At 42.9% G+C, this 25,332-nt stretch overlaps 7 protein-coding genes across 7 annotated transcripts; 4 read left to right on the top strand and 3 right to left on the bottom strand.

Annotated features, from left to right (window-relative positions):
* Positions 1-230: 230 nt before the first annotated feature.
* Positions 231-17,037, bottom strand: clos (closca). Its single transcript, XM_089260962.1, has 13 exons — positions 16,761-17,037; positions 13,762-14,636; positions 13,265-13,439; positions 13,035-13,201; positions 12,905-12,970; positions 11,091-11,825; positions 9,938-11,027; positions 8,475-8,875; positions 8,236-8,411; positions 6,979-7,721; positions 6,728-6,916; positions 1,120-1,567; positions 231-1,052 (listed from the first exon to the last, which is right to left on the bottom strand). The coding sequence occupies exons 1-13, from the start codon at positions 16,924-16,926 to the stop codon at positions 737-739; spliced, it is 5,547 nt and encodes a 1,848-aa protein (XP_089117088.1). The 5' UTR covers positions 16,927-17,037; the 3' UTR covers positions 231-736.
* LOC108653234 (putative N(4)-(beta-N-acetylglucosaminyl)-L-asparaginase GA14866) lies at positions 2,066-3,509 on the top strand. Its single transcript, XM_018103591.3, has one exon. It carries the CDS (start codon positions 2,225-2,227, stop codon positions 3,479-3,481), a length of 1,257 nt encoding a protein of 418 aa, XP_017959080.1. The 5' UTR covers positions 2,066-2,224; the 3' UTR covers positions 3,482-3,509.
* On the top strand, positions 4,229-6,387 carry Map60 (Microtubule-associated protein 60). The gene is made up of 2 exons (XM_018103587.3): positions 4,229-4,690; positions 4,755-6,387. Exons 1-2 carry the CDS (start codon positions 4,425-4,427, stop codon positions 5,893-5,895), a joined length of 1,407 nt encoding a protein of 468 aa, XP_017959076.1. The 5' UTR covers positions 4,229-4,424; the 3' UTR covers positions 5,896-6,387.
* LOC108653244 (alpha-tocopherol transfer protein-like) lies at positions 7,847-24,697 on the top strand. The gene is made up of 4 exons (XM_089260965.1): positions 7,847-7,981; positions 23,151-23,464; positions 23,591-23,957; positions 24,032-24,697. Exons 2-4 carry the CDS (start codon positions 23,166-23,168, stop codon positions 24,299-24,301), a joined length of 936 nt encoding a protein of 311 aa, XP_089117091.1. The 5' UTR covers positions 7,847-7,981; positions 23,151-23,165; the 3' UTR covers positions 24,302-24,697.
* Positions 7,856-16,755, top strand: LOC108653246 (RWD domain-containing protein 2A). Its single transcript, XM_089260966.1, has 2 exons — positions 7,856-7,981; positions 15,823-16,755. The coding sequence occupies exon 2, from the start codon at positions 15,832-15,834 to the stop codon at positions 16,681-16,683; it is 852 nt and encodes a 283-aa protein (XP_089117092.1). The 5' UTR covers positions 7,856-7,981; positions 15,823-15,831; the 3' UTR covers positions 16,684-16,755.
* On the bottom strand, positions 17,727-19,465 carry LOC108652896 (galanin receptor type 1). Its single transcript, XM_030386320.2, has 3 exons — positions 19,205-19,465; positions 18,510-19,139; positions 17,727-18,331 (listed from the first exon to the last, which is right to left on the bottom strand). Exons 1-3 carry the CDS (start codon positions 19,304-19,306, stop codon positions 17,807-17,809), a joined length of 1,257 nt encoding a protein of 418 aa, XP_030242180.2. The 5' UTR covers positions 19,307-19,465; the 3' UTR covers positions 17,727-17,806.
* LOC108653245 (alpha-tocopherol transfer protein-like) lies at positions 19,964-23,152 on the bottom strand. The gene is made up of 3 exons (XM_018103605.3): positions 21,969-23,152; positions 21,541-21,913; positions 19,964-20,313 (listed from the first exon to the last, which is right to left on the bottom strand). Exons 1-3 carry the CDS (start codon positions 22,265-22,267, stop codon positions 20,059-20,061), a joined length of 927 nt encoding a protein of 308 aa, XP_017959094.1. The 5' UTR covers positions 22,268-23,152; the 3' UTR covers positions 19,964-20,058.
* Positions 24,698-25,332: the final 635 nt, after the last annotated feature.

The following is a 25,332-nucleotide window of genomic DNA, read 5'->3' as shown; positions in this document are numbered from 1 at the left end:
TTTTACCACCAAAAACCTAAAAATCGCAAAGTAATAAATTGGTGTGATTTATCGAAACAGAATTTTAGTACATTCTTGAGGGCTAGTATATGATTTCACCCGCTCTGCAAATAATTGTTTAAAGCATTACAATTGTAGGCCAACCTGTCTGCTTCGGTTTGAATTACAATATGTTAAGTGTGGCAGGTGCCTTCAATGTGTTCGTAGAATGTAGAACTACCAATACTATATGTACTTGGGGAATATTTTATTTAACCCTTTTGGGTCTTAATCTGAATAGTCCAATGCTGCATATACGAACATTAAATATTGGTTTCATTGGTTTTTTCTTAATACTCACTTAACTTGGTTTTAACATGGAGTAATTATTTTTATGCTTTTTAACACCACAATGAATTTGTTAACTACGCTCTCTATCCATGTACAAACTGAGCGCGTAAAAAGCTGACTAACTATAGTAAAGCTAGCCACATACATACACATACATACATACATATATCTAGCTGTATCGATTGTATATTCTGTCGCTTGTATATTTTTGCGAAAGATTCAAACCAACATATTTGAAATAACGGTAGTTAGTATATTGAGGTAGTTAATATATTAACAATTTAGATTTCTTATATCATATAAATACACATAGGAAACAGGGGGCAAACAATATACATACATATGTACATTTATACACTTACATATATAACATTAATACATACAAAATAATTAATCTGGCATGAGACTAGAGCCTTATAAACTGTGGCCCAACTAAGTAGATGCCCTCGCTATTGGATAAAGCCAAAATCTGTTTATCCGCTAATTCCAAACGTTGCAGCGAGTTTGCTGCAGGCAGCGTGCTCTCGCCTAGAAGCTGCTGAAAGCCTGCCACGCCTTGATGCTGGTAAATTCGCAGCGTTTGTGTGGGCGAAGCATTGCTTAAACAGAGCAACAGATCCTTGGACTTTTGCAGATGCATGAGAAGTAGCTGACGCGGTGGCCCAGACTCCTCCAAGTCAAAGATTTGTGCTAGCTGGTAGTCCAGCGCATTACTGTCCTTACTATACATACACATATGGGAACGTAGATTAGTATTAGTTGCATCACATAAACTTGAAAGCTACTCGCCTGTATATGTAAATGGCGACTGCTGGGGCTGCAGTCAGCACGGCCAGGAAGCTACGATTCTCGTGCGTCGCCAGCGCCATTTGCTCGGCCTGCATCAGGGACAGTCGCTGCTGCAGCATGTAGTTGCCACCCGAGGTCCACTGCCAAAACTCCACAGAGTTGGCGACAAGCAGGGCCAGTACGTAGGCATTACTGTCCGCGGTTGGATCTATCAGCTGTTTCACTTGCCCAGTTGGAATCGTGGCTTGCCGGACGATAGTGCCGTCAATGCTATCATTGGCTGCACAATAGATTTCGAGTGCTGAAAGCTGGTTTCTTTGCACTGCTAAACAGTCTTGGAAATGCAGACGCAAGGGGCTTAGGAACAGGGCGTTGCTCTTGACAGTTGAAAAGCGATCGTTGTGAGCATTGGCAAATTTCTCATCGGGTTGCAATAGCTGCGCCAGGCCTGTAAAAACAAAACACAAAACAGACGCGTAAACATATATACATATGTATGTACATATGACGAAAGTATAAGCAATGTGGACGACGAAGGAATACCCTGCAAACTTAGATCAATATTTTATAAGAAATTAACTTATATAAAAACAGAAAAAAGAATAAAAAATAGTAATTGAATCCTATATTGAAATAAGAACCATATTTATAATTGAATAATAATGACAACAAAATTGATTTAAATCATTGCGAATTGAAAAGTAAATGAAATCGGGGAAGTATAAATAATCGGTGCAGTTATGTAAATATATATTGAATAAATTAATCTTTAATTTTTGTAAAACAAGTTTTCGAAAGGTTTGCTTTAAAATTTAGATGATGATGAGAAAACAAAAGTAAAATTAAAGATAATTCAATTATAGGCTGAATATACTGAAGATCATCAAATAAGCTCAGCATGGCGAATTGTCGACTAGTCTAATATCCCCCATTCGACATTTAACTAAAACGCAAAAGCACAACGAAACTGATAAGGCGAAAAAAGTGGTTTAGATTTGTTCTGGGACTCTTTAAAAGCCGCGGACTCACAACTGGACTTACATTCATCGAACTGCCTGCTGAGAACTCTAATAAAATAGAAACAAAGTAAATACTCATTGAGAAAATGCTGAGGATTTCTTGTTGGCTACTTTGCTGTGCAGCGCTAGCCACGCTAGGCCAGTCAACAAAGGTGGAGAGCACAGAGGCCAGCAGCAGCAGCAGCGCCAGCGCCACAGAGAGTCCCATCCCCAAGTCGACACAATTTCAAGATGTTAGCACGGAGGCTACGCCTACTGCTGCACCAACTACTACAACTACAGAACAGCCTCAGAGCAACGCAGCGAATGGATCGAATCTAACGCTGCCTATGGTGATAAACACATGGAAATTCCCAGAGGCCAATGCGTTGGCGTGGCGCATACTCAAGCAGTCGGAGGGAGGGCTGCGGCAGACACGGAACGCAGTCGTCGAGGGCTGCACCAAGTGCGAGCAGATCCAGTGTGACGGAACAGTCGGCTACGGCGGGTCGCCGGATGAACTGGGCGAAACCACCCTAGACGCCATGGTCATGGATGGGGCGACCATGGATGTAGGAGCTGTGGCTGGTTTGATAGGCGTCAGGGATGCCATTCGTGTGGCGAGATACGTGCTGGAGCGCACAACTCATACCATGTTGGTGGGACAAGGAGCGACGAATTTCGCCGTGGCCATGGGATTCCGCACTGATTCGCTTGTAACGCCCGAGTCCCGAGCCATGTGGCAGCAATGGAAAGCAGAGAATTGCCAACCAAATTTCTGGCAGCGGGTCAATCCGGATCCGAAGATCTCGTGTGGTCCTTACGCGCCCAAGGCAACGCCCCTGACTCGCTGGAAAGAGGATCGTGCTCGCACCGAGTACAAGATTGGCCAGCAGCATCATGATACCATCGGCATGGTGGCCATCGATGCCAATAACCAAATACACACAGGCACCTCCACCAACGGAGCCCGCAACAAAATTCCCGGTCGAGTAGGCGATTCACCCATTGCCGGTGCTGGCAGCTATGCGGACAATGAAGTGGGTGCAGCTGTGGCTACGGGCGATGGCGACATCATGATGCGCTTTCTGCCCACATTCGTGGCCGTGGAGGCGATGCGGGCTGGAAAAACACCCGGCGAGGCAGCCGTCGAAGCTGTCAAGCGAATCGTAAAGCATTACAAGGACTTTGCGGGCGCAGTCATTGCGGTAAACCGACTGGGACACTACGCAGCTGCCTGCTACGGCATGCCCGAGTTCCCCTTTGTCGTCAGCAGCCCGGCTGAAGCAACGACAGTGAAGACAGTTAAGTGCATGCCGTCTATGGTGGACATTGAAGTTGTGACACTGAAAAAAACATTGTAAAGCTGATTCTACCAATCAAATATACAAAATGAAAATAAATGCATTTTAATATGGAACGAAGAAGCAAGGAACAGTCTTTGAAAGTGTTGCAAAACGATGTAGAATCTTTTCGTTCGCCTTTCAAAATTATGCCAATCACACCCGCGCAAGGCTTCATATTGAATTTAACAGGAAATGCATACATATGTACATTGCGTAAAATATGGGAGGATAAAATCAAATCTTATATGATGATATATGATGCTAAAACACATTGTAAAATGAATAAAATTGGTTAATTATTGAACGCATACCTTCAATTAGTATAATGTAAAATTGAAACAGTACTCGCTAATAAAATCAAAATTTAATTGCAATTTTATGAAAATATAAAAATTATTTCTATAATGGTAAAAAATCGAATTCAGTTTTTTAATTTTTGAAATCAGTCATTATTTGCTTGATTTTAATCGTTTTGTTAGTTTGCGAGTGTTGCAAAATGCGCTTCTATTTTTGCATTCATTTTTGAATGTGTTGGAGCACATACACGTTCAGACAGTATGATATGTAGCCAACAACAGCATATCTTAATATACCGACTGAGACTGACACTTATTTACTCGAGAGTAAATAATTAAATGATAAACTGCGAAAAAAGTGAATATATATAACTTATTTGGAATACTGTACACGTATTTGTCTGACAGATGTTATGTTTGGTTAGCCATCTTGTTGTTGTTGTCTGAACGTGGCTAGACCCATTCGATTATTTTTCCGCCAAATCAGCGTCACAGCAGACGCCGCGCCGCATACGTGAAAAAGCGAAGTTGCAAAACGAAGCGAAAAGAGCGCAAACTCTAAGAAAGAGCGGCAGGGCCAAACATTAAGTGAAAAAGTGGTCATAAAAAACGCCGTCAAGATTAATAAAAACACGCAAAACGCAAGCCGCAAGTCGCTGACTAAAATGGCTATACAGCTGGACAAAATTCTGGCCGACATTGCCAAGGAAAAGGCACTGCATCCGAATAATACGAGTGCCACCAAACAGGAGCAGGACGATGCCTGGGCACGAATTGGGCGCCTCAACAAGCTCACTGTGCACGAGTCGCGCTCTATTTTTATAGTTCTGCAAAAGAAATATGAACAGGAGAAACTAAAAGGTAACTCTGGATGGAAATTATATGGACTAATGCAGAAAATCCATCAGGAGCCGAAGATCAAGACGGAAGAGTGAGTGGGCAAAATAATTGAGCTTAAATAATCATAAACTAACTATTTGCTTAACATTGCGTAGTGAACAATTGCCCATGGAGGAAGTGGAGGAATATGAAATGTTGGAGGTGCAGGAGCAGGAGGAAGATGATGAAGGGTCCTCCAATGCGACTCCACGACAATTTGGTCAGGCCACCAATTCCACAGGCTCGGCCAGCTTAGATGGCGACAGTCCGACGAAATCGAGTAGCACTGGCGGTGGCACTCCAGAAAAGGACGTTAAGCCGTATGCCAAACCAAACGTGGATACGCCGCGTCCAGCATTTGAGGAGAAGAAACTGCTCAATACAATGGCCAACAATCCGCAGCGCTCCAACTCACAATCCAATGCGGTTTCCGTGGCAGCCGCCGCACTTCAAAAGAAGGGGATAACTTTGAAAAAAACGCCGAGCAGCGCCTCCGCAGCTGGAAACAAGGCGGCGTCCGGAGCAGCCACACAGCAGTCGCAGTTGAACAGCAATAAATCAATGCCTTCTGTACGCACCACAATTCAACTGCCCGATTCAATGAAACGCAAGCTTTCGGACGAATGCTCCAATACGCCGGTGCAAAAGAAGCTACAAAGGAATCAGACTAGCCCCAAGAGCACCCATACGTCCGGAGGAGGAGGAGGGGTAGCGGCAGCAGCAGCCACAGCAACAGCAACAGCTTCGGCCGAGCCCACGACTCCAACGAGTGTGACGTCGAATGTGGTTCACACAACTACCGCTCAACTACTGCAGGTAAAGAAGGACCGCGAGAGCAATCAGTCACCACCTCCAGGCATTAACATTATAACCATACCTGCCTCACAGCAGATCAATGGGAATCTTGTTAGTGGTGGGGCGGCTAATTCCTCGACGGCGGCTACCATGGCGTCCACATCGGTGGCCAGCACCAACGGCTATTCGCCACATCTGGAGGAGCTCAATGAAATTATCTTTGATTCGGGCAAAGTGAATGCCAGCTCCCACAATACTGCTGAGATTATAAACTTAGGAAATTTCGACAATTCGCTGCCGCCGACATTCTTCAAGAATCTGTGCAACTCGACGCGCCACGAAGCCCTTGGCCTCTACGTGGCAAATGTGATGAATCGAATCTCACAGCGCGCCGCCGCCAAACTTGAGCTGGGCATTCTCCGAGCCATCGTGGACGTACAAAGCGACGAGCTAGAGCAGTAACCGGCAACAGACGAGATTCGCAGAAGGAGCCATCCCCTCCCCCCTTAGAAGTAGTCAAGTAGAGAACTGTTCGCGCAACAGATAATTCGACTTACGATTTTATTTAGTGGCGTTTACACGAGTTCTAGTTTACACGTGTCTGAGGCACTATTACCATTTGGGCAGCTCCTCAAATTTACTAACTATACGACAGCTAAAAACAGGAATATATTTAATGATTTCTGTGATATAGAACTGGCAGATGATATTTAATTTGTTTAGAATTTCGATTTTTTAACAAATACCCAAATCGAAGAGAAATATTATTTTATAATCTGTATGATGTCGAATACCTTGATATTTAATTTATTTATAAATTATTTGAAAATTATTGATTTTCATTGCATTTTATTATTATATATTTGAAATTATATAGTAGGCCAGTGCTCTCTGACTCGTGTAAACATAACAACTTGGTATAGAATATATCTCTGTATGCTCTAGGGCTAACGCTAATAATATTTAACTCTGAACTCGTGTAAATTAGGCTAAGTTTATGCAAAGTATTTAAAATTGTTCATTAGTATAAATATTTAACTATATACTATATATGTATGTATATAGTTTATACTATATTTTTACTATGGTATTGTATTTATATTCATATATACATTTTAGTGATTTTATGAACTGTATTTCGCTTTGCATAGACCTAGATAATGTCAGTCATCCATTATGCCCCTCCGTTCACCCCATCCAGTCGAAATTCATTCAAAAAATTTAGTTGATAAGTTCGTCAACCATTTCATAAATTAAATTATATGATAAATAAAGACGCATATAGCCGACTTACTTGCATTGTACATGAATTTCTGCTCCTCCGACTGCCAAGCATAGGCATTTAATTGTTCCATATCTTGGTACCTATGCCAAATGGCCAGCACTTCCGTGTTGCTGCTCGGCTCCTGCAGCAGCTCCAGACGGCTTGCATTGAGCGGTAGCTGTTGTAGCAAAGCGAAGCCTTCCAGCACAAAAGAAGGAGCTGTAGGGTGGAATATATCATAAATGATATATGATAGGCACATACATATGTCAATAGCTTACCTGTGAGGCGTTGCTGCACTGCAGCCACTTGTTCATTTAACTGGTGCCAGTTGTTCACAGCCTCTACTCCACGTTTCCATTTATTGTTTCCATCTAGCACATCCCCCAGCTCATAGTTGGCGACGCTCAGCGGCTGAGTGAATATCAGCTGGCTGGCTACATGCAAATTGGGACGATTGTGCGCCTTGTTCACCAGCAGTTCGTTCACATTCAGTCCATTGATGTTATCCACCCAGAGTTCTTCGATGTTGCTACTCAGGATGCGCTGTTGTTCCGGCAACGCATTCTTCACCAGCAGCGAGCCGCGTATATACTGCTCCCGATCACAGAGAAGCAATTGATCCGCTTGCCAGTGAACGCCATTCACTGGACCCACAACTCGCAGGTCGTTGTAGAGATTCAGGGTTTCCATAACCGTGGTGCCGGCAATGGTGTGATTACCATAGGTGTAAACCGTATTGTTGATCCATTTCGCAATCGGAACGTTAGCTACTGTGCTGCTGGGCGTGGCAAAGAGGCGTTTAATTGTTGCAATCTGTGCTCTTTTGGATGCATCTATTACAGTGACGCCCGGATTATCCTTGCGTAGAACGTCGTCGACGAAATTTAATTGATTAATACGCACATTATTTATATCTCCGCCAACTAGAGCTGCAGGCAGACGCCATTGTGTTGTAATGGTGTGTGGGCCAGAGGTTTTTAATGAATTTTCCACGAAATCCTCGAAATTTAATGGAACATTGCTATAATACAAAATACAATTATTTTTTAAAATTTAACCGAAAATATTAAGCGGCCAGTTTTAAATACGGCCACACAGGTCTTGTACAAATCAATGTGATTATCGATAGCTCGATATTTCTAGTAAGTGCCATCTTTTGTGTGGCATCCCTGGAAGTATCAGTTTATTGTTTTTCTTGGTGCGTAGTGTTGAGAGATTGAAAAGTGCTGCCTGCCCGTAGAAAGTGCATTTAATTTACTATTAACTCCAACAAAACACAAGGTAAAACCTAGATTGTACCTAAGGTAGTCGTAGTGTCTGTACTTTGTGGGCGATTGCAACGTGTACAGAAATTTCACCTGCAAACAGAAGCGCGCACAGCTGATTGTACCTTGTATGTGTGTGATAGTTGACGGGGAGGGAACATTTGTACGTGTGTATATGTGCAGAGTGCATGTCAAACCGCGTTAAGCGCGTAAACAAATGCAAGTGGAATTCGATGCCAATTACAGTTAAAGCCTTTAACAATCACTTACCCAATGCCCTCAACAAGTGCGCCATCTTTGACACGTAGCTGTACTTGCTTGACGGTCAGCGTTTCTGCAAAAGTGACGTCATGTTCGAAATTAAACGGCACATTTGGACGCTGACTGCGCGTACGGCTAAAGTAATTGCGTTTGATATGCTCCACATCCAAACCGTTTAGTGTGCCCTATTGCAATACAGTTAGTGTTTCACAACCATTTATGCATGCCAAATTTGTACAGCGACTCACCTCAAACTCCAGCAGCCCGTTAAAGCTGGCATTGGCCAGCTTCACAGCTTGCAGTTCCACAAACTCGTTGTCTAGCCAAAGCTCGTCGAGCAGTTGCTGCAACTGATGTCCGTTCAGTTTCTCATAGATCGGGGGCACTGCAAACTCTGCCTGCTCCACGTGCAACGTGTCCAGCTCGACCGTTGCCCCGCCTCCCAGATAATGCTTGAGTGCTTCTAGCTGGTAGTCATTTAGGCTGTTTACATTGCAGACCTGCTGCGGGGATAAAATCACCACATGACCTTTGACCTTGAATGGCGCCTGCAGCATGCCGCCACCTTGCGCATACAGCATATCCTCTGGCACGCGCAATCCATTCACACGCCCCACACTCAGCGACTGCTGCAGCACAATCGGATTCACTGCAAAATTGCATTACATTGAAATGGCATTTGCTTATTGGATTTATGATCAATGCAGCTATTTGATTTCCAATTTGACTAATACCTGCTGCAGAATTAAATTGTATTGAAAGTTGAATGGCTCCTAAAGCTTTAAGCTTTACACGGAATAAGTAAGAAGAGCTTTGCAGTGTTTGCTTTCTTATTAGACTCGTGCTGATTGCAGACGGTAATATTAGCGGATAGTATTCATTTACAAAAAAGAAGCAAGATAAAGCTTTAAGCTTGAGTCATAAGAAATATGAGAGTTTAAATCATTCTTTTACTAAGTAAATATTAATCAATGCAGACATATTACAGTTCAATAAACTCGGAATAAGACTACAACTTTCTGGGTAAGAGAAGAATGTTATCTGCTGATGGTTAGCTCATAAAGCGGTCCACTTTCGTAATTGACTAATGAATTTTATCGCTTTGACATTTTGGCTATTAACTGTGTTCTAAAAGTCGACGTATGTTTATCACCTTAGTTTTGTTCAACGAAAATAACTTGTTTAGCTGACTTTTACTGGCACTTGAGGCACATGAGCTTAATTGATATTGGTCAAGCTAAGTACGTTGACAGTTTGTGCATTATTTTAAGTGATGTTCCATGAAATTGTGAATTGTCAGTCTGCTTTTAATAAGCCATTTATAAATTAGTATAGTATAGTATAGTATATATAGTACAGTACAGTTGTACTCTGCTCAACCTTCTAAATATATAATTAGCTTAATATGGACTATGCAATATGGTTTATAAAAAGCTTTAATGTTCTCGGGACTCATTTCACGATTATGCAATGCAAATCGAGACTCAATTCATAATGAATATTGTGAACATAAATTCATGTCTAACTCAAATATTACTCAAGATATTTTTGATAAAATAATATGTCTCAAGTACACGTCCATGTCTGAGCCCTTTTTCAAAGAATTAACGATACTAATTTTATGATTATATCAAATATTGATGGATATACAATTTCGAACCGATCCATACCCAATCATGATCCAAAGTATCAGCAATGATTGTCTACTTACGAAATTTTACTGAGGGCAAGTGTTCCGTGCCATTCAACCTGTAGCTTCCTTTGATCAGTTGCTCCAGCGTGTAGTTGTTGAGGCGCCCCTTCAACTGCACATCCTTATCGCTGGCCAGAGACGCAAATGCTTGCGGGGCTGTGAACAGCTGCGGTCCGCTGCTCTCTAGCCAACAGTGGCCGAATCTTTGGGCGGATATACCGTTTAGAGTATCTCCAAAGGTGAGACCGCTCACGTTGACCGCATGGCGGAAGGTGAAATCGCCTACGTATTTGATATTGCCCGCCAGTTGCTGAAGCTGCTGTTCCACCTCTGCCACGGCGGCATTGTTTATGTGCCCCTTGAGCCACACGTTGCGTGCCTCGATCGTACCATTGAAGTGTTCTGGCAGCTGCCAGCTGTGCGGGCGCTGAGCGCCCTGCTTGTAGAGCTCCTCGAGAGTGTGGCCAAAGATCTGGCCATGCATGTGCAGCTGTTCGACCCTGAGATGCTCCACCTGCAGCCGATCCACATACAAACTGCTATTGGAGCGTTGCTCCTCGCCGTATTGCATATATGCAGGCAACTCCATTCCATTCAGCAGCAGCTTAGTGGCATTTAAGTGGGGCGCGTCCAAGCCGGCCAGCTGCATTGGATGCTTGAAGCTTTGGTTGCTGCTCTTCAACAGCAGCTTCTGCGGTAGCTGCTCCACATTGAAGCCGTTGACCAGATTGACCTCGCCAAAGCCGTTGCGTATGGTAAGGCTCTGGGGCAGCCGCTTGGCGCCCTCAATCACCTGCACCTGGTCCACATTCAGCTGTACCAGCTCCTGCACGTCCTGGGCATTGATGAAGCTCACCTGCGTATCATTGGCGTTCAGCGGCTGCTCAAAGCGCAGGTTCACATTCTCTAAGGGTTGATCCAGGTGCAGTGCCTGCTGCAGTATTCCAACTGCCGATCTCTGTGAGGATGCATCGCGCAGGTCCTGCATTTGCAGAAGTTGTCCAATTGTGACATCACCATCGATCACATAGTCGCCCTGCAGTTCGAGCGACTGATCCGAAACCTTCATTGGCGACATAGCACTCAGCTCGGCGCCCAGTAGCTGACCCTATAGAAGAGACTAAGGACTGCAAAGATCAACTTTCCAATATTGACGATCGAGGGCACTCACTGAAATAGTAATCGGCTCCAGCACACGAATATTCTCGAATCGCTTGGTGCCCTCAACCACCTGGGTGTGGTTCGCCTCGTGGAGCAGCACGTCGAAGCGCTGCCGATCTACGTGTATGTGATTGAGCCGTTGGTTGATGCTTAGCCGATTCACCTCGATAGGCTGTGCGAATTGTATGTCCTGCTGCACGACGTAGTCACCAGCATCGATGGACACCAGCTGGCCGAGTGGGCGCTCGTTGATCTCATTGCTGTTGACTCTGACTGCTTCGGCCTTCAGGTTGCTGATGTCGACGGCTGCCTTGATGAATTGGAGCTCGTTGCCGCGTCGCTTCAGCGTTTGATCCAGCAGCTGGGTCCAGTCGTGGCCATTCAGTTCACCCGACAGCAGCAGCTCCTGCAACGTCAATTGCTCCAATGCAGGCGTTGGTAGATCCATGGCCGCCTCCTTGTATTCCTCGCTCACATACACATTACCTGCGCTGACCGACTCGTAGATGGGTTTCTGTCTGTCCACCCCATTAATCCGCTCCGCCTGCAATGCCTCGTGCACAACCAGCGTACCCACTGTTATCTCATCGAACTCGTGCTGCTCCTTCGGCTGCTGCACTCCATCCCGCTTGACGGGATGATGCTGAGCCCGAGCTGCATCCAATTCGATAACGTCCAAGGCACGCTTTGCATAACGCAGAGCATCCCAGTAGTTTGCAGTCAGTTTCTGTTGCACATCGACAAACTGAAAGGCAATAAGAGGAATTATACAATATAATATAATTCGATCACTACTCTTATATAAGTATAATATGATGATCATGAAGATATTTCGCCCATTATAAAAGCATGTTATCTCTCCGTAAGTTTATACATAGACAACATTTATTCAATAGTGTACTAATTTTAATTTTATATGTTTTATACAATTATGTTTTACTGGCTCGTTATTATTAAAAAAAAAAAATAAATAAAAATAAAATAAAACAAGTAAAAAGGCTCCCGTCGAGATTGCTCGACTAGGAGATACCCTGAACCCTCCAAGCTGATATTCTTATCATTCTGCACTTCTTTTATGCACGCACACATACATACATATGCACCCAGTAAGCAGCGACTGCGCTTGGGCTGCGCTGCAGTGTGGGCAATATTATGAGAATTTAATTGTTGAATAACTTTTTTGTAGACACACAATCTTAATAAAATTTTCAGAGCGTAATCATATGGTCAAAATGTGTGTACATTCCAAAACACAAGTCTCTAGTATTTGAAATTCGTTTTTTACAAATTGAAGACAAAGGGGGCGTGGTATCAAAAATCTGTAAATTACAAAATGTTTGTATTCACAGTAAATATTAAGTTTCCAGGTCTAGTAGTGTTCAAATGAGGTGAGAAAACAAAATCCATTATTCGATTATTCTCGATAAAAAGTTATCGGATTATTTATCGAAAAATAAGATAAAGACGGACAGACGGACAGGGCTATATCGACTCAGCTTGTCGTCCTGATCAAGAATATATATATTTTATGGGGTCTGCGATGATTCCTTCTGCCTGTTACTTTTCCCATTTTCAATGGGTTCAGGGTATATTGACGGTGCTTTACTCAAGTACCTTGAATGAGTATTGTGCAATTGGTGGCACCCGACCTCAACGCTTTTAATTGTTTTCATAAAACACTTGTGTATTTCGTCATCTTTAGTCGTGCTAATCTTATTTAAGTAATTTGCGCTGGTAAATAACACATATCTATAATGAATTTGATATGGATATACTTATTATATACTATACTATTTAAGCATATGTGCACATTATGTTACTCACCGACTTGGTCTTCACGCGTTTAATGTGAATTTTTCGCGGATGCTTTTCCCGTTCGCTGACTTTAAGCTGCAAGTTGAGTTAAATTGATTAGAGTGCCCCAGTGAATGCAGTATCAGAGCCTCGCTCTCACCTTTAAAGCCAGTAATAGTTGCTCCAGACTGACTGCATCGATTCGCTTTGTTTGCTCGCGCGCCCATTCGATGATTTGCTGCCGCAGGACATTGGCGTGTTCGTCCTGTTTATAGAGCGGCTGGAATATGTTTGTCTCATTGGCAGCCATATTCTCGTTGGCAATAACTGTTGAATGTAGAGGTGCATCGCATAAAAACTGTCTTTAAAATAAACTTGTCCAAAACCCACCTATGAAGCTCTGCTCGTTCTCCTCGTAGCTGCGCATGCGTGCCACGCCCCTGCTGAAGGCGCCTTCGGTGAACTGCACAGTTGATTCCTCGAATTTCCAGTCGTTGAGATTGTAAATTTTCACATCCTGCTTGCTGCAGGCCACAAATAACAGAAACTTTTCCGAAACTGAGTGCTGTACGTGAGACATTTCAATTCACGAGATGGAGAGATTATATTTATGTGTGTGTGTTAATAGTAGTTCTGACACTATATTATTCTATTTAATATAATATGTGTATTTGACTCTGCAACCACACTTTACTCTGAGACTATACACTTATATTATTCAATTTCCACTTTCATCTGATATTATATATATGTATATATAATGGTCAACCTCGCTTTTTTCTATTTGATATGACAACGATTTGATGCATATGTATTTACATTTAATATGATATATGTATTATTGACCCAGATCTTATGCTTTGGCTCGTCGAGCTTAGTTCACTCACCGTCACGGGCAAAAATCGTTCTAGCCCATAGAAACTCAGTCGCTGATAGGGCACGAATTCTCCTTTATCAAAGACATAGATCACCGTGTCTGCTTCACCAGCGCTGCCTACTGCTCCTGCGTCACCCACCGTATTGCCCATTATAAGGAAATGTCGGCGGCTCACTTCATTCACGGGCAGACTGAAGTACTTCACATCGACTGCTCCATTGGTGCGCAGGCGTTGGAAGAGCTGAAAGCGACGCGTTGCTGGCTCATATTTGTAGATCTCCGAGTGGGTTGAGGTGCGGCCATCTGGACTAGCATAGTTAGCCACCGCCACATAGTCCGCGTAGTCAATGCCAAAGGCCTCCAGGCGACGCGCGTTGCTGCAGGGGATGGCGCCCAGGCGCTGGAATGTGCCACTCGTCCACTTAAAGTAGGGACAGCTCGGCTGCCTCTTCGTGCCGCCCCCCTCGTAGGCCTGCAGCAGCGTCAGCTCCTGGCTGCTAATCCTCAGGTACATACCTCGCAAGTGCACTCCGGCAAAGTACTGCACCGTGCGCATGACTCGCTCCGGCGATAGCTCGTAGATGGGCGAACCATCGCGCGCCTGCATCACGGGCTCACTGTGGTTATAGCTGAGGGCTACATAGCCCAGACCCGCATATGCCAGGCAGTCCAGTGCCACAGCTTTGGGCGCCGGCTGCTGCAGCATCAGCTCATAGTCCTGCTCCGCCGCCCGCCACACGTACACAGCGAATTGGCGCACACCTGCTGCATCCTTGTGCAGTGCTGTGGCATACTTAACGCTGGGCAGCTGCAGCATGCAAATGTCCAGGGGAAACGGCACCGGCACAGAGGCGACTCGCTCAAGGCCGTTGAAACTATAGCCAGCTGACAGAATGATAGAGAAAGAGGGGGAGAGAGAGAGAGTTAAACATTGCGAAATAGATAAGAGGTGAAAATTGTATTGACTGAAAATAAGATAGATAGATGATAGCAGAACATGAAAACATGTATGGGTGTATGGGGAGATTGATAGGTAGATAACATATAGTTAATAGATGGAAAAGAGTAAATTGATAATGAATATATTTTAAGATAGGTAGATGGAAAAAGGTTGATAGTTACATTTGCGAAGAAAGGATTTTTAAAATATAATATAAGCAGGAAGATTGTCAGCAGAAATACAGAATATTGCCCTGACATGGAAAATCAGTTAAATCGGTAGACTCTTAGTTATAACTACAATCCGAAAATGATCTGTCAGTCACCAACTAAAGGTTCTATAAGCCTGGGCGCAAATATTATATTAGGACGTTCACTTGGGGTCCTTAAAATGTTTTGCATAAGTTCTGATATATATTGATATTCTATGCCTAACATTTGGAATGTATTCTTACGTTGAAAACTCAGAAAGTAGCTTTTAATTTAAAAACCGGAATTGTTTTGAAAAAATAAAAATACAGAAATATATTAACAATTGTGGGCGTGACAAAATAAGAATAATCTATAATTTGAAGTGATCTGGAGCTGCGTTTTGGTCGTGAATGCGTACTGGTCTTACATTCTTTAAATAGACTCTTTCTGAACTGAAATTTAAATTGACTTAATGGCCCTTTGAAAAGTGCAGCAACACTATAGAGATTTGTCCTTATATATTATAAAGCCCCGTATCTAAATTAATATGCAAGTATTATTTATTTTATATTAACTATATAAGAATATATAGACGCAGTTTTAAATTTTTAAATTGTTCAAAGTCGCTTTTAACTATATGTCTATATACTTTAATTTATATCTACATATATATGAATCTAAGATATATAATATGTTTAAATTACTATATATGAAATCGCATTAATGAATTGAGTTGAGCTTTAAGTATTTTGTGCCTTTCGACCTTAGAGTTGTTCGACGCTTCTCTATGTGCCGTAGTCAAGCTTATTATTTATACCAGTCGTCTAAAATATCTATTTGATTAAACGCCAGTATTTCCAGACAGCTTTGATAAAGTTTGCAGCAAGAGCTAAGCTGAGGCCGAGACTAAATCAAACAACTCTCTCTCAATTTCCGTTAGCCTTTGGCCATGGATTTGCAGGCCTATCGTCGCTGCATTGGCCAGCAGCTGGAGGAGTTAGATCTGCTGAGTTCCATTTACTGTGCGGCGGGTGAGCTGCAGTTGCTCGATGCTGGGGTCGTTGCTGACTTCAGCGAGTTTTTGCAGTCGGAGTCAGAGACGTCGTTGCGGTCCCACTTGGAGTACATCATCCGGCTGCCTGTGACTGCCAAGCAGTGCGTGGACGTGCGCATCGAGTTGCCGCATTTGTACCCGCAGCTGGAGCTGGCCAGGATTAGTGTGCACACCCCGCTGCTAGGCAAGATCAAGGAGCAGCACTTGAAGCTGCAGATTGATAAATATTTGCTGGAACAGCGCCAGGCAGAGGAGCCCTACATATTTCAGCTGCTCAGCTGGTTGCAAGAACAGATTGAAGCCCTGATGAGCTGCACGTCCAGCGAACTGGAGTCCCCGCCATCGGAGGAATCAAAGGATCCAAAAGGCATGCAGCTAGAACGGCTTTGGATATACTCGCATCATATCAAGTCGAGCGCCAAGCGGCAGGAGCTCATGCGTCAGGCACGGCAGCTGCAGCTCACCGGATTCAGCAGACCCGGCAAGCCGGGCATCATCTGCGTGGAGGGCGAGCCGGAAAACGTGCAGGAATATTGGCGCAGTATCAAGGCCCTGCGCTGGCAGAAGATTAGCCTGGTGCGCACCGAGCCGTGCCGCAAGCGCCGCTTCGAGCAATTCACTGAGCAACTGTTCAATTCGTCAGCCGCTGTCGGCGAGGAGGGCGTCATTAACATGGGCCAGTTCATTAGGTTTCTTGAGGATCATGGCACGGGCTACATGAAATCTGAGTTGTTTGGTTTAGCCTAAGCTTCTCGAATGGATCAAAATTCAACTGCAAATACTGTAAATAAATTCTGTTGTTTATATTTTCTAAAGGGATTAACCTTTGTCATAAAACTGTTGCATGTCGCGTTTGTGCAGCCGCTGCGACTCTGCGTCCAGGTCTGAGCCGATGCGATATCCAGGATAGCTCTCCCCGAAGAGCACCTCGAAGGCGTGCCCATGCTTCCACAACAGCCAGTGGAATAATAATAAAACTAAGCGGCACATTTAATTAGACAAAAATAAACACGTGTTTCGCCAAGCGAAACTTATGCTCAACTGAAGACCTTGAGCTTTTAGAACCGTTGGCAAAGCTCTCGCTGGTGCTCAATGAGTGTGAGAAGCACTGAATGAGCGCAATAGAGATCACTCGAAAGAGGAAGAGCGTGAGAGCTTAATTCATATTCGAAGGTCAATTGCAGCGCTCCATTACAATGCATAGGGGCAGACCCTTTATTACAGAGCTGCAGAAGATCTGCATTCTAATTTGAGAATGATTTAAATGGATCATGTTGAATAGTTTGGGGCTGAATGAGCGCCAGACATGGAGAGAGTGAGTGTAAAGAGGGAGAAAGGAAGAGTTGCAGAACACATAGAGAAACTTGTAATAGGAGACGCGAGGATAAAAGCAATAAATGAGATTTAAAAGAGACAAAGATGAAGTGAGAATGAGCGGCATTGACGCATGGAAACATCTAACGAAAGTGACAAAATAATAGAGACAAATTTTTTAAAGTAAATTTAATTACACATACCTGCAAGTGAAAGGTAAAATTAAGTAAGAATGGTACATTGGTTTTATGAAATTCTCGTTTAGATGTCCAAACGCCTATCCATGTAAACCCAACTAGCCAAGCTAGAAGTTTACAAAGTGTAGGGGCGAATACTATTACTGTTCGTAGCACTTGAAGTGTTCTATGGAGCCTGTAGTGATTGACTTGTTTGTTACTAGCCAAACTATAAGGTATTTTAAACAAAAATTGGTTTAAGCTTGACTTTATACAGGAATCATAGTCTATAAGGGGTATTTATTAAAGAATTCTTGGAAAAATATTTAAACAATTAATATTTAAGTAGTGGTATAACTGGTTAGAAAGGCCGGCATACTTTAAATAAATCCATCGCTATTAAGGCGTGTCACTAGAGACTCTTTGGCAATGGAAAGATTGTCACTAGTTTCCTCCAGATTTTTGGTTTCCTCAGCAGCTGATTGCGATATCTCCTGATTCAAGTTCTGCTCTGCCTTTACTACCGCACCCGTTCTGTTTTTCACAAAGTCGCAATAACAACAATTATGTCCGCCGTTCGCTGAGGCTGCCCGTCGGCGCTTCACCCAGCCGATTTGCGCATAGGCTCGCCTGAAGTTTTCATTGTTGAAGCCGTACACGATCGGGTTGACGGCCGCGTTGACAAACATCAGGTATTGCGAGAAGTACGAGAAGTATTGGGTGCCGCAGCCCACGCTCGCCGCCGTCTTGTAGTACTTCTCGCGCTGCACCACAAAAATAGTGAAGGGCAGGCGCAGTACCACAAACACCACAACCACTATGAAGAGCGTCTTAGCCACGCTTCGTTTATAGCTGACCGTGAGTGGATTTTCACGACTCAAAACACGCTTCTCATAGCGATCCAGCTGGGAAGTAGGTAAGGTGTTACAAGTTTCTTTACTGAACTTACAATGGGTAAAGGCCTATATGATGTATTCGAAAAACTATTGACTATCGAAATTATTGAATTTAATTAAATAATCTATTAGCTCACAGACTCGATTTATCTCAGTATATGCATAGACTCGATCCTGGAGTTCTTACCTTAATAAATATGGCCGTGTAGCAGATGAGCATGATGCTCAGCGGCAGCCAGACCAGCACCGTGATCAGCACATACCAGTACTTGGGCAGGACATTGGTGTTCTCCTTGCAGTAGCGCTCGGTGAAGTTGCGCCAGATGCGCACCCGATACTCCCGGTAGATGGCGAGGGGTAGTGCCAGCAGCAGACCCGTCAACCAGGTGCAGGCGATCACGATCTTGGCGCCGTGCTGCGTTAGTCGAGTTTCCTGGGGCAGAACAATGGCTGTGAGGCGATCGTAGCTGACCACTGAGAGGTTCAGCACGGCTGTGATCAGAAAGACAACGACGAGGAACCCCTCCAGCTTGCAGCCCACCCAGCCGAGCTGAAAGTTCTGATAGAAGTCGTTGATCAGGAACATAACGGGGCATATCAGCAGGGTTAGTAGGTCCGCCATTGCCATATTGGATATGATCAAATTCGTTGGCGATCTGAGCGCACGGTTCGTCGCAATAAGATAGATCAAGACGTAGTTGGCATACAAGCCAAATATAATCAGTGGCAAGAAGGAGCAAACTTTCCAAGCGATTTCCTCTATGGCCTTGTGCCGCCAAATACGCTCCGCTGGGAAGTCCCATTGACTAAAGTCGAACTGATGGAATGGATTGTGCACAAATTGTAATAGGCATAGGGAATTGGCCTGGATACAAAACTCACTTCAATACTGCTATAGTTATGTGCATCCATTTTTGTTCTTCGCCTGTCGACTCCTGCCGGGCAACTGACTTGTACAGCTGGCTGTAACATGCAAATTAACATGAACTTTTATTGATCCTGTCTAATTCACTTACTAATAGATAAGGCTATTAACACTTGTCACTGATACCGCGCACTAAAAGCATCCAAATTAGACGCTTTGACAATGTGTGTTGTCGTTGTTTACCTCTAGCAAAGCTCTTACTCAATTCTGATCAGCTGTCAATGTGACACTATCGCTCTATGCGCTTCTCACCAGAAACCTGTTTGCAGATTCACATCTCTATGCAATTCTCTGACAAATAGATAAATATATTAAAATAGATCTACACTCTAAATCGAATAAAGTTTATCTGATCTGTGTGACTTCAGAAATGAGCAAACAGTATTTTACAACTTAATTATATAGATTGGCTTTGACTTTGAGAAAAGTTTTGTTTTTGAAGGTCTTTGTGGTAGATAGATTATTTTAGCTTATGGGCTTATGGGCTTAATTATATTTATAATTATTCTAACAATACGCTTCTCACAATAGTTTTTCTGTAAGCTTTGTCATTCATGCTCTAATGCTGTTCTACCTTATACTGAAAACGCCGCCTTTTCCTTGTTCGCTATTCTAAATATGCTCTTATAGTTTCCATATTTATAGAGCACGATATACGACCCCAAGCAAATCCAATTCGTTTTCTAGCCTCCAGTAACTACTGCTTCAAGCACTGCTTTTAGATTTCAATTTGGCATTTAATTACAGTTAAAATTATGACAATTTCAGGGAGTTCCCCTCTAATTTCAATTTCAGTTCAATGTGAGCTAGTCTAATCGATGTCCAGTTTGCGGAAGGAGCCCTCAATCCCAAAGAGCGAGTCGGCTGTTAGACGTTTGCCCGGTCGCAGCTGTTCGTCAACGCCGTAATTGCTCTCCTCCTTCAAGTAATTGCTGTAGCTGAGCATATCCTGCTCCGTCTGTGCCACGATATCAGCAATACGCCCATTGCTACCTCCATACTCCTCTGGCATATATTCGCGTGGAATTATCTGAGAGAGTTCCTCCATATTCCTGTGCACATGGAACTGTCAAATAATTTTAAATCAAAATTTTCTCAGAATGTAAAAATTATATGAATAGATAGCAGCGTTAGGGTAAATTTGATTATTAAAATGAAAAACATAAAATAGTAACAAGAAGAAGATGTCGACGGTTGCCGATTACAGAATACTTCCCTATACTATTAAAATTGCTTAGTCTCTTAATAGGTAAAGGAGGCAGGGAGAGATTAGCACTTAATTAAACTAACTATTTTGTTGTCGTGCTCTACAAAATAATGATATTGTATTGTAATTATTTGTCTATATGTTACACCCTGAAGAGAAATATACGTGAATAAATACAAAATACAGTATTTATCTAATATACATTCAAATTTCAAGTCTGATTCAAATAGCGGAGAATAGAACACATAATAAATAAATAAATACATAAATTCTCGCACAAAATCTATATGCAAAAGTTCCCATTCAAATAAAAAAAATCCCCTCGAAATTTTCACCGTTGCTAATTTATGACCGTTGTTAAATCATTTCATAAAATAATTCGAGCGTGGTGATTCAGCGTATTGAACTTAGATGAAACCCCCTTCAAATATTCACAATCGAATCCCCGTTAAAATAGCTGTGAAAGCCATATTTATGCTCCATAATTTAAAAACGGTTTGCGATTCTATATGCCTTATCAAAGAAATTTCGGTTCCGAACAGCTGAACAAACTGTGATAAGCGCCTGATAATAATGGATTATCGAATAATGGTTTGTCAACAAAATAAAATTTAACCAAAGCTAAAGTACATATTGAAGTTGTACATGTGGCATGGAGAGATTGAGCAAAATTATTTCATTATTTCCTTTAAAATTTTTCTATTCAAAACCAGGCGATACTCTTAACTTTTTATGTACACCTATGTATATGTACATAGTAGATAATTTATGTATACACATTCATATACCCATCCATATATGTACATATTAATTTCTGTTTCCGATAAAATTGCTGAATCACATTTTACGAATGATATTAGCATTTATATGTAAATATCTGCAAATATGTTTCTTTTGAAAATTAGTACTACTACTATACTTAAGAAATGGAAAAAATGTATACGGACGGACAGACAGACTGATGGATGGACAAAGAGAAGCGACTCCCACCTCCTTCGCTCATTTTCACAAATATATACCCTGCTTTCCTTTCAATATGTACAGGGTATACAAATGATTAAATCATCGTTCAAATGGTGCACTTACTCGATTCTGTAGCTTGGCTGGCATGAGACTTTTGCCCAGATTGAGCACAGTGACCGCCTCCTTGGGGCAGTTGACCAAGTGAACGCCCTTTAGCCGGATGGGCGTTCCCTTATCGGCGAACACGCCCATTTTCTTGATGAGCGAAATGTCCATTTGGGCAACCAGGCTGAGACTCATCTTGGACATGTCGATTATTTCGATGGTGCCACTGATGACGGCGTTGTCATCCTCGCGCACCAGGTGCTCCAGCAGCGTCGTTTGATACCGGAACAGATCGATCAACTTAAAGCCGTTCGATTCGAAGTTCGAGTAGTCCGTCAACTGAATGCGCGGTCCACCGGGGCCAAAGGGCTTGGGCAGACGCACATATGTGCTGAAAGGAGTATATGGCAATGAACCTTCATTAAATGGAATTGAAAATTAATTACCCTGCACGACACACCGCAATGTTCCTCTCGTCCATTTGACGATTGGCGAACACCTCCGGCATCATGGTCTTCAGCGTGTAGAAGTAGTCCAGCTTGGACTTGGCCTTCTCCAGGCTGAATTTGCAGCCGCGTAGAAAGGCAACCAAGAACTGAGCATCCTGGCGTGCCTTCAGGTGCGGCTGCTTGGCTAGCCAATCCCGCAGAGCTTTCAGGTCGTCGGGCAAGCGCGATGGCACCTCGTTCAGCTCGGTTTCGGCGACTTGGCGCAACTCGGCGCTGATTGGACGTATCTCGGCCATAACCTGCTTCTATACGGATCTCAACCGTGCGTCGTGGCAACTGTGCAACTACTGAAATTGGGCAATTCTCCCCTTCTGGCCACTAATCAGTTGGCTCTAATCTTGCCATTTTATGGCTAATCATTCGGTACTCTCTGATAATGCCCGCCGCTAACGTCGAGTGGCTGAGCACTCTAGATGGTCGCCCTGCCCTCTCTTCTAATTGTTGATAAGATTACAGCTGTTGCTAGAAGATCTCGCTTGCTAATAGCTAATCATCAAAATCTTGCAGTCATGGGACGTATCGAATGAAAGTCGAGGAGAACTTGGATGGGGACAAATGCAGCTGTAAAAGTCGCATAGCAAAGTTCGTATTTGTTGATATCTGGCGGGTAATCGAACCATGCTACAGTTATATCTACTACAGGCTTATCTTATCTCTCAACTGTGCCTGCACAGTGGCACCAAAGTTCATATTTGCCATGCGAAATATAGGCATATACGTAATTCAAAACTGTTTCTTTGCTTTCTCCTCATTTTTCTTGTGAACCTTCAGTTCTCAAGAAACGACCAAGACTACGTATTTACTAAATATATATAAATTTGTATGACGAATAATATTAATTTACCGAGAACGAATAATACTTGTTTTGAGTATGAAATGAATCGATAAGAAAATGCTGAGAGAATTTCGGTCCACTGTGCATTGGTCACGTCTATATCGCGCCCATTGCTACTGCTGGCATAGGGTACACTTGTTTGCTCCAGGTCAAAACAAGGCAGCCATCGACTTAAATATTAGTTGTGTTTCAGCCCAGACGGAGCACACAAGTCCCACCACCAACACCCTCCCGGCCACCAGTACACATTGTCAATTTGCTTTGTTTCGATAACAAATTTGCAGATATCATACACTACTATGGCTGAGATTCGAGAGCTGGTGCCAGAGCTGGCGGAAGTGGCGCGCACTGAGCTAAACGAGGATCCGGCGAGCCGGGATGAGCTGATTGCGGCTCTGCGCGCGTGGATCGAAGAACAAAGCTATTTGGTGGCACGCACCGAAGATCAGTTCTTGGTTGCATTTCTGCGGTTCTGTCGCTGGGATCTGGAGGAGGCCAAGAAACGTGTGCTCTTCTTCTACAACTACAAGTCTAAGGAACGTGGCCTGCTCAAGAGTCGCTTCGTGGACGATAAACTGTTCGAGTTGGCTAGATCTGGGTGAGTCCGTCTCGAATTCGAAGTCGAAATCGAAATCAAAATCGAAATCGTAATCCAGAGATAGAGAGAGAGAGAGAGAAAAAATGATAGAGAATTAGAGAATAAGTTTCATTATCGTTTTATCAGCATATTCGCAACGCTACCTAATCCCATTGGTCCGGGTGGCCCACGTATACACTTCACACGCATGGGACACATAGAGACTTCCAAGCATAGTGTATCCGACATCTTTCGCTTCCATGCCTTCCGCGCTGAAATGGAGCTCAACTCCGATGATAACTGGAACATAGCTGGCGTTGTGGAGGTGATTGATTTCACCAAAATCCCCTATTCGCTGTTGCTGCAGTTCGACCCAAGCTTGTTCCGACGCATGAATTCCTTCCTCGAGCATGGCATTCCCACGAACCTGGTAGCCACGCACATCGTGAATGCATCGCGAGAAACACAGTTTGTGCTCACCATAATCCGCAATGTGATGAAACAGAAGGAGCTGGTACGTAGCCAGCGAAGAGCCATCGTTTGTAATTAGCTTCCCCTCTCATCGAGTCTATGTTTCTCTTCTTTCAGCTGCACATACATCCCAATCTGGAGTCGCTGTATAAGGCCATTGGCAAGGAGTACCTGCCGGTGGAGCTGGGCGGCAGTAATGGCTCCTTGAATGATGCTACGGCATTCTATGAGTCGCAGCTGAACAACTTTACGCCCTATTTTAAGGACGATGAGCGATACGGCGTCGACGAAAAGCTGCGCGCCGCCAGCGAAAAGGAGACGCGACCCACGCTGGTTGCCGCTGCTGCCAACGAGGACGGCACATTTCGCAAGCTGAACTTCGATTGAGGCCGAGGCTGGGACGATGATAGTGGCTAGTGTCTAATGGCTAATGCATGTGGCAGTGGCAGTTAGTTGTATATTCAAATGCACATACTATACACACCTCACTCTGTCTATATATGAATCCCTATATATTTATATATATATATATATATATATATATATATATATATATATATATGTATATCTTCGTGTATATATATATACTTATATACTATGCTATAGCGAAATTTGGTCATAGCTGGAACCTGATATTTTATAACAATTCATAGAAAGCAACATCGAAACTAAAAGCAAATTGAACAATGTTACAACAAAAAAAAACAAAAACAAATCGCACACTAAAAAACTGTAAGAAAAAAATGCAAAACTAAAAACGCCATTTAATGGCCAAAAGCTTCATGAATGTCGATTATAATTTATTGTCGGTCTTATCAACGCACATAGCCTCATCCATTTTTCTACAGTTCCCCACTTGGTTTTCCTCGCCGCATTTCGCTCACAATGGACGTCTTCTACTTATACATATATATGTATATATAATACCATATATATGTGTATACTATACTAAGATTTTGTTGGCTATTATTTTGAATATGCATTCGTACAAACATACCGATGCATACTCATATGCATATGCATACATATGTGTGTTTAATTTTTGAACATTTTTGATTTAGTTAAGTGTCGTTTCTACTAATTTTTGATACTAGTTTACACATAAACATATACATTTAATAATATATATATATATATATTTAGTATATACACATTACATATATAATTGCCGGTGTATTGTAGCGATCCATGTTGAGTACGTTAATAAATTAAAACAAATTTGTTTAAATGTCAAAAAATATATAACAACAACAAGGCGCCCAATCGCAAAGCTGATATTTTCTTTGGCTGCTATCATTATTCACTTTGTAATCGCTGCTGATAAGCCTATGACGTATCTCGCCATGGCATTTATGTTGCGATATATCTATGCTTTAGATAAAAGTTTCGGCATGTTCCAGCTACGAGATAAAAACGGC

The sequence above is a fragment of the Drosophila navojoa genome, chromosome 5 (genome assembly GCF_054131105.1).
Source record: "Drosophila navojoa isolate 15081-1374.11 chromosome 5, UAZ_NAV_1.0, whole genome shotgun sequence".
Classification (NCBI taxonomy): Eukaryota; Metazoa; Arthropoda; class Insecta; order Diptera; family Drosophilidae; genus Drosophila; species Drosophila navojoa.
The sequence above is the reverse complement of the archived record's forward strand: the minus strand, read 5'-3'. Positions and strand labels throughout refer to the sequence as shown.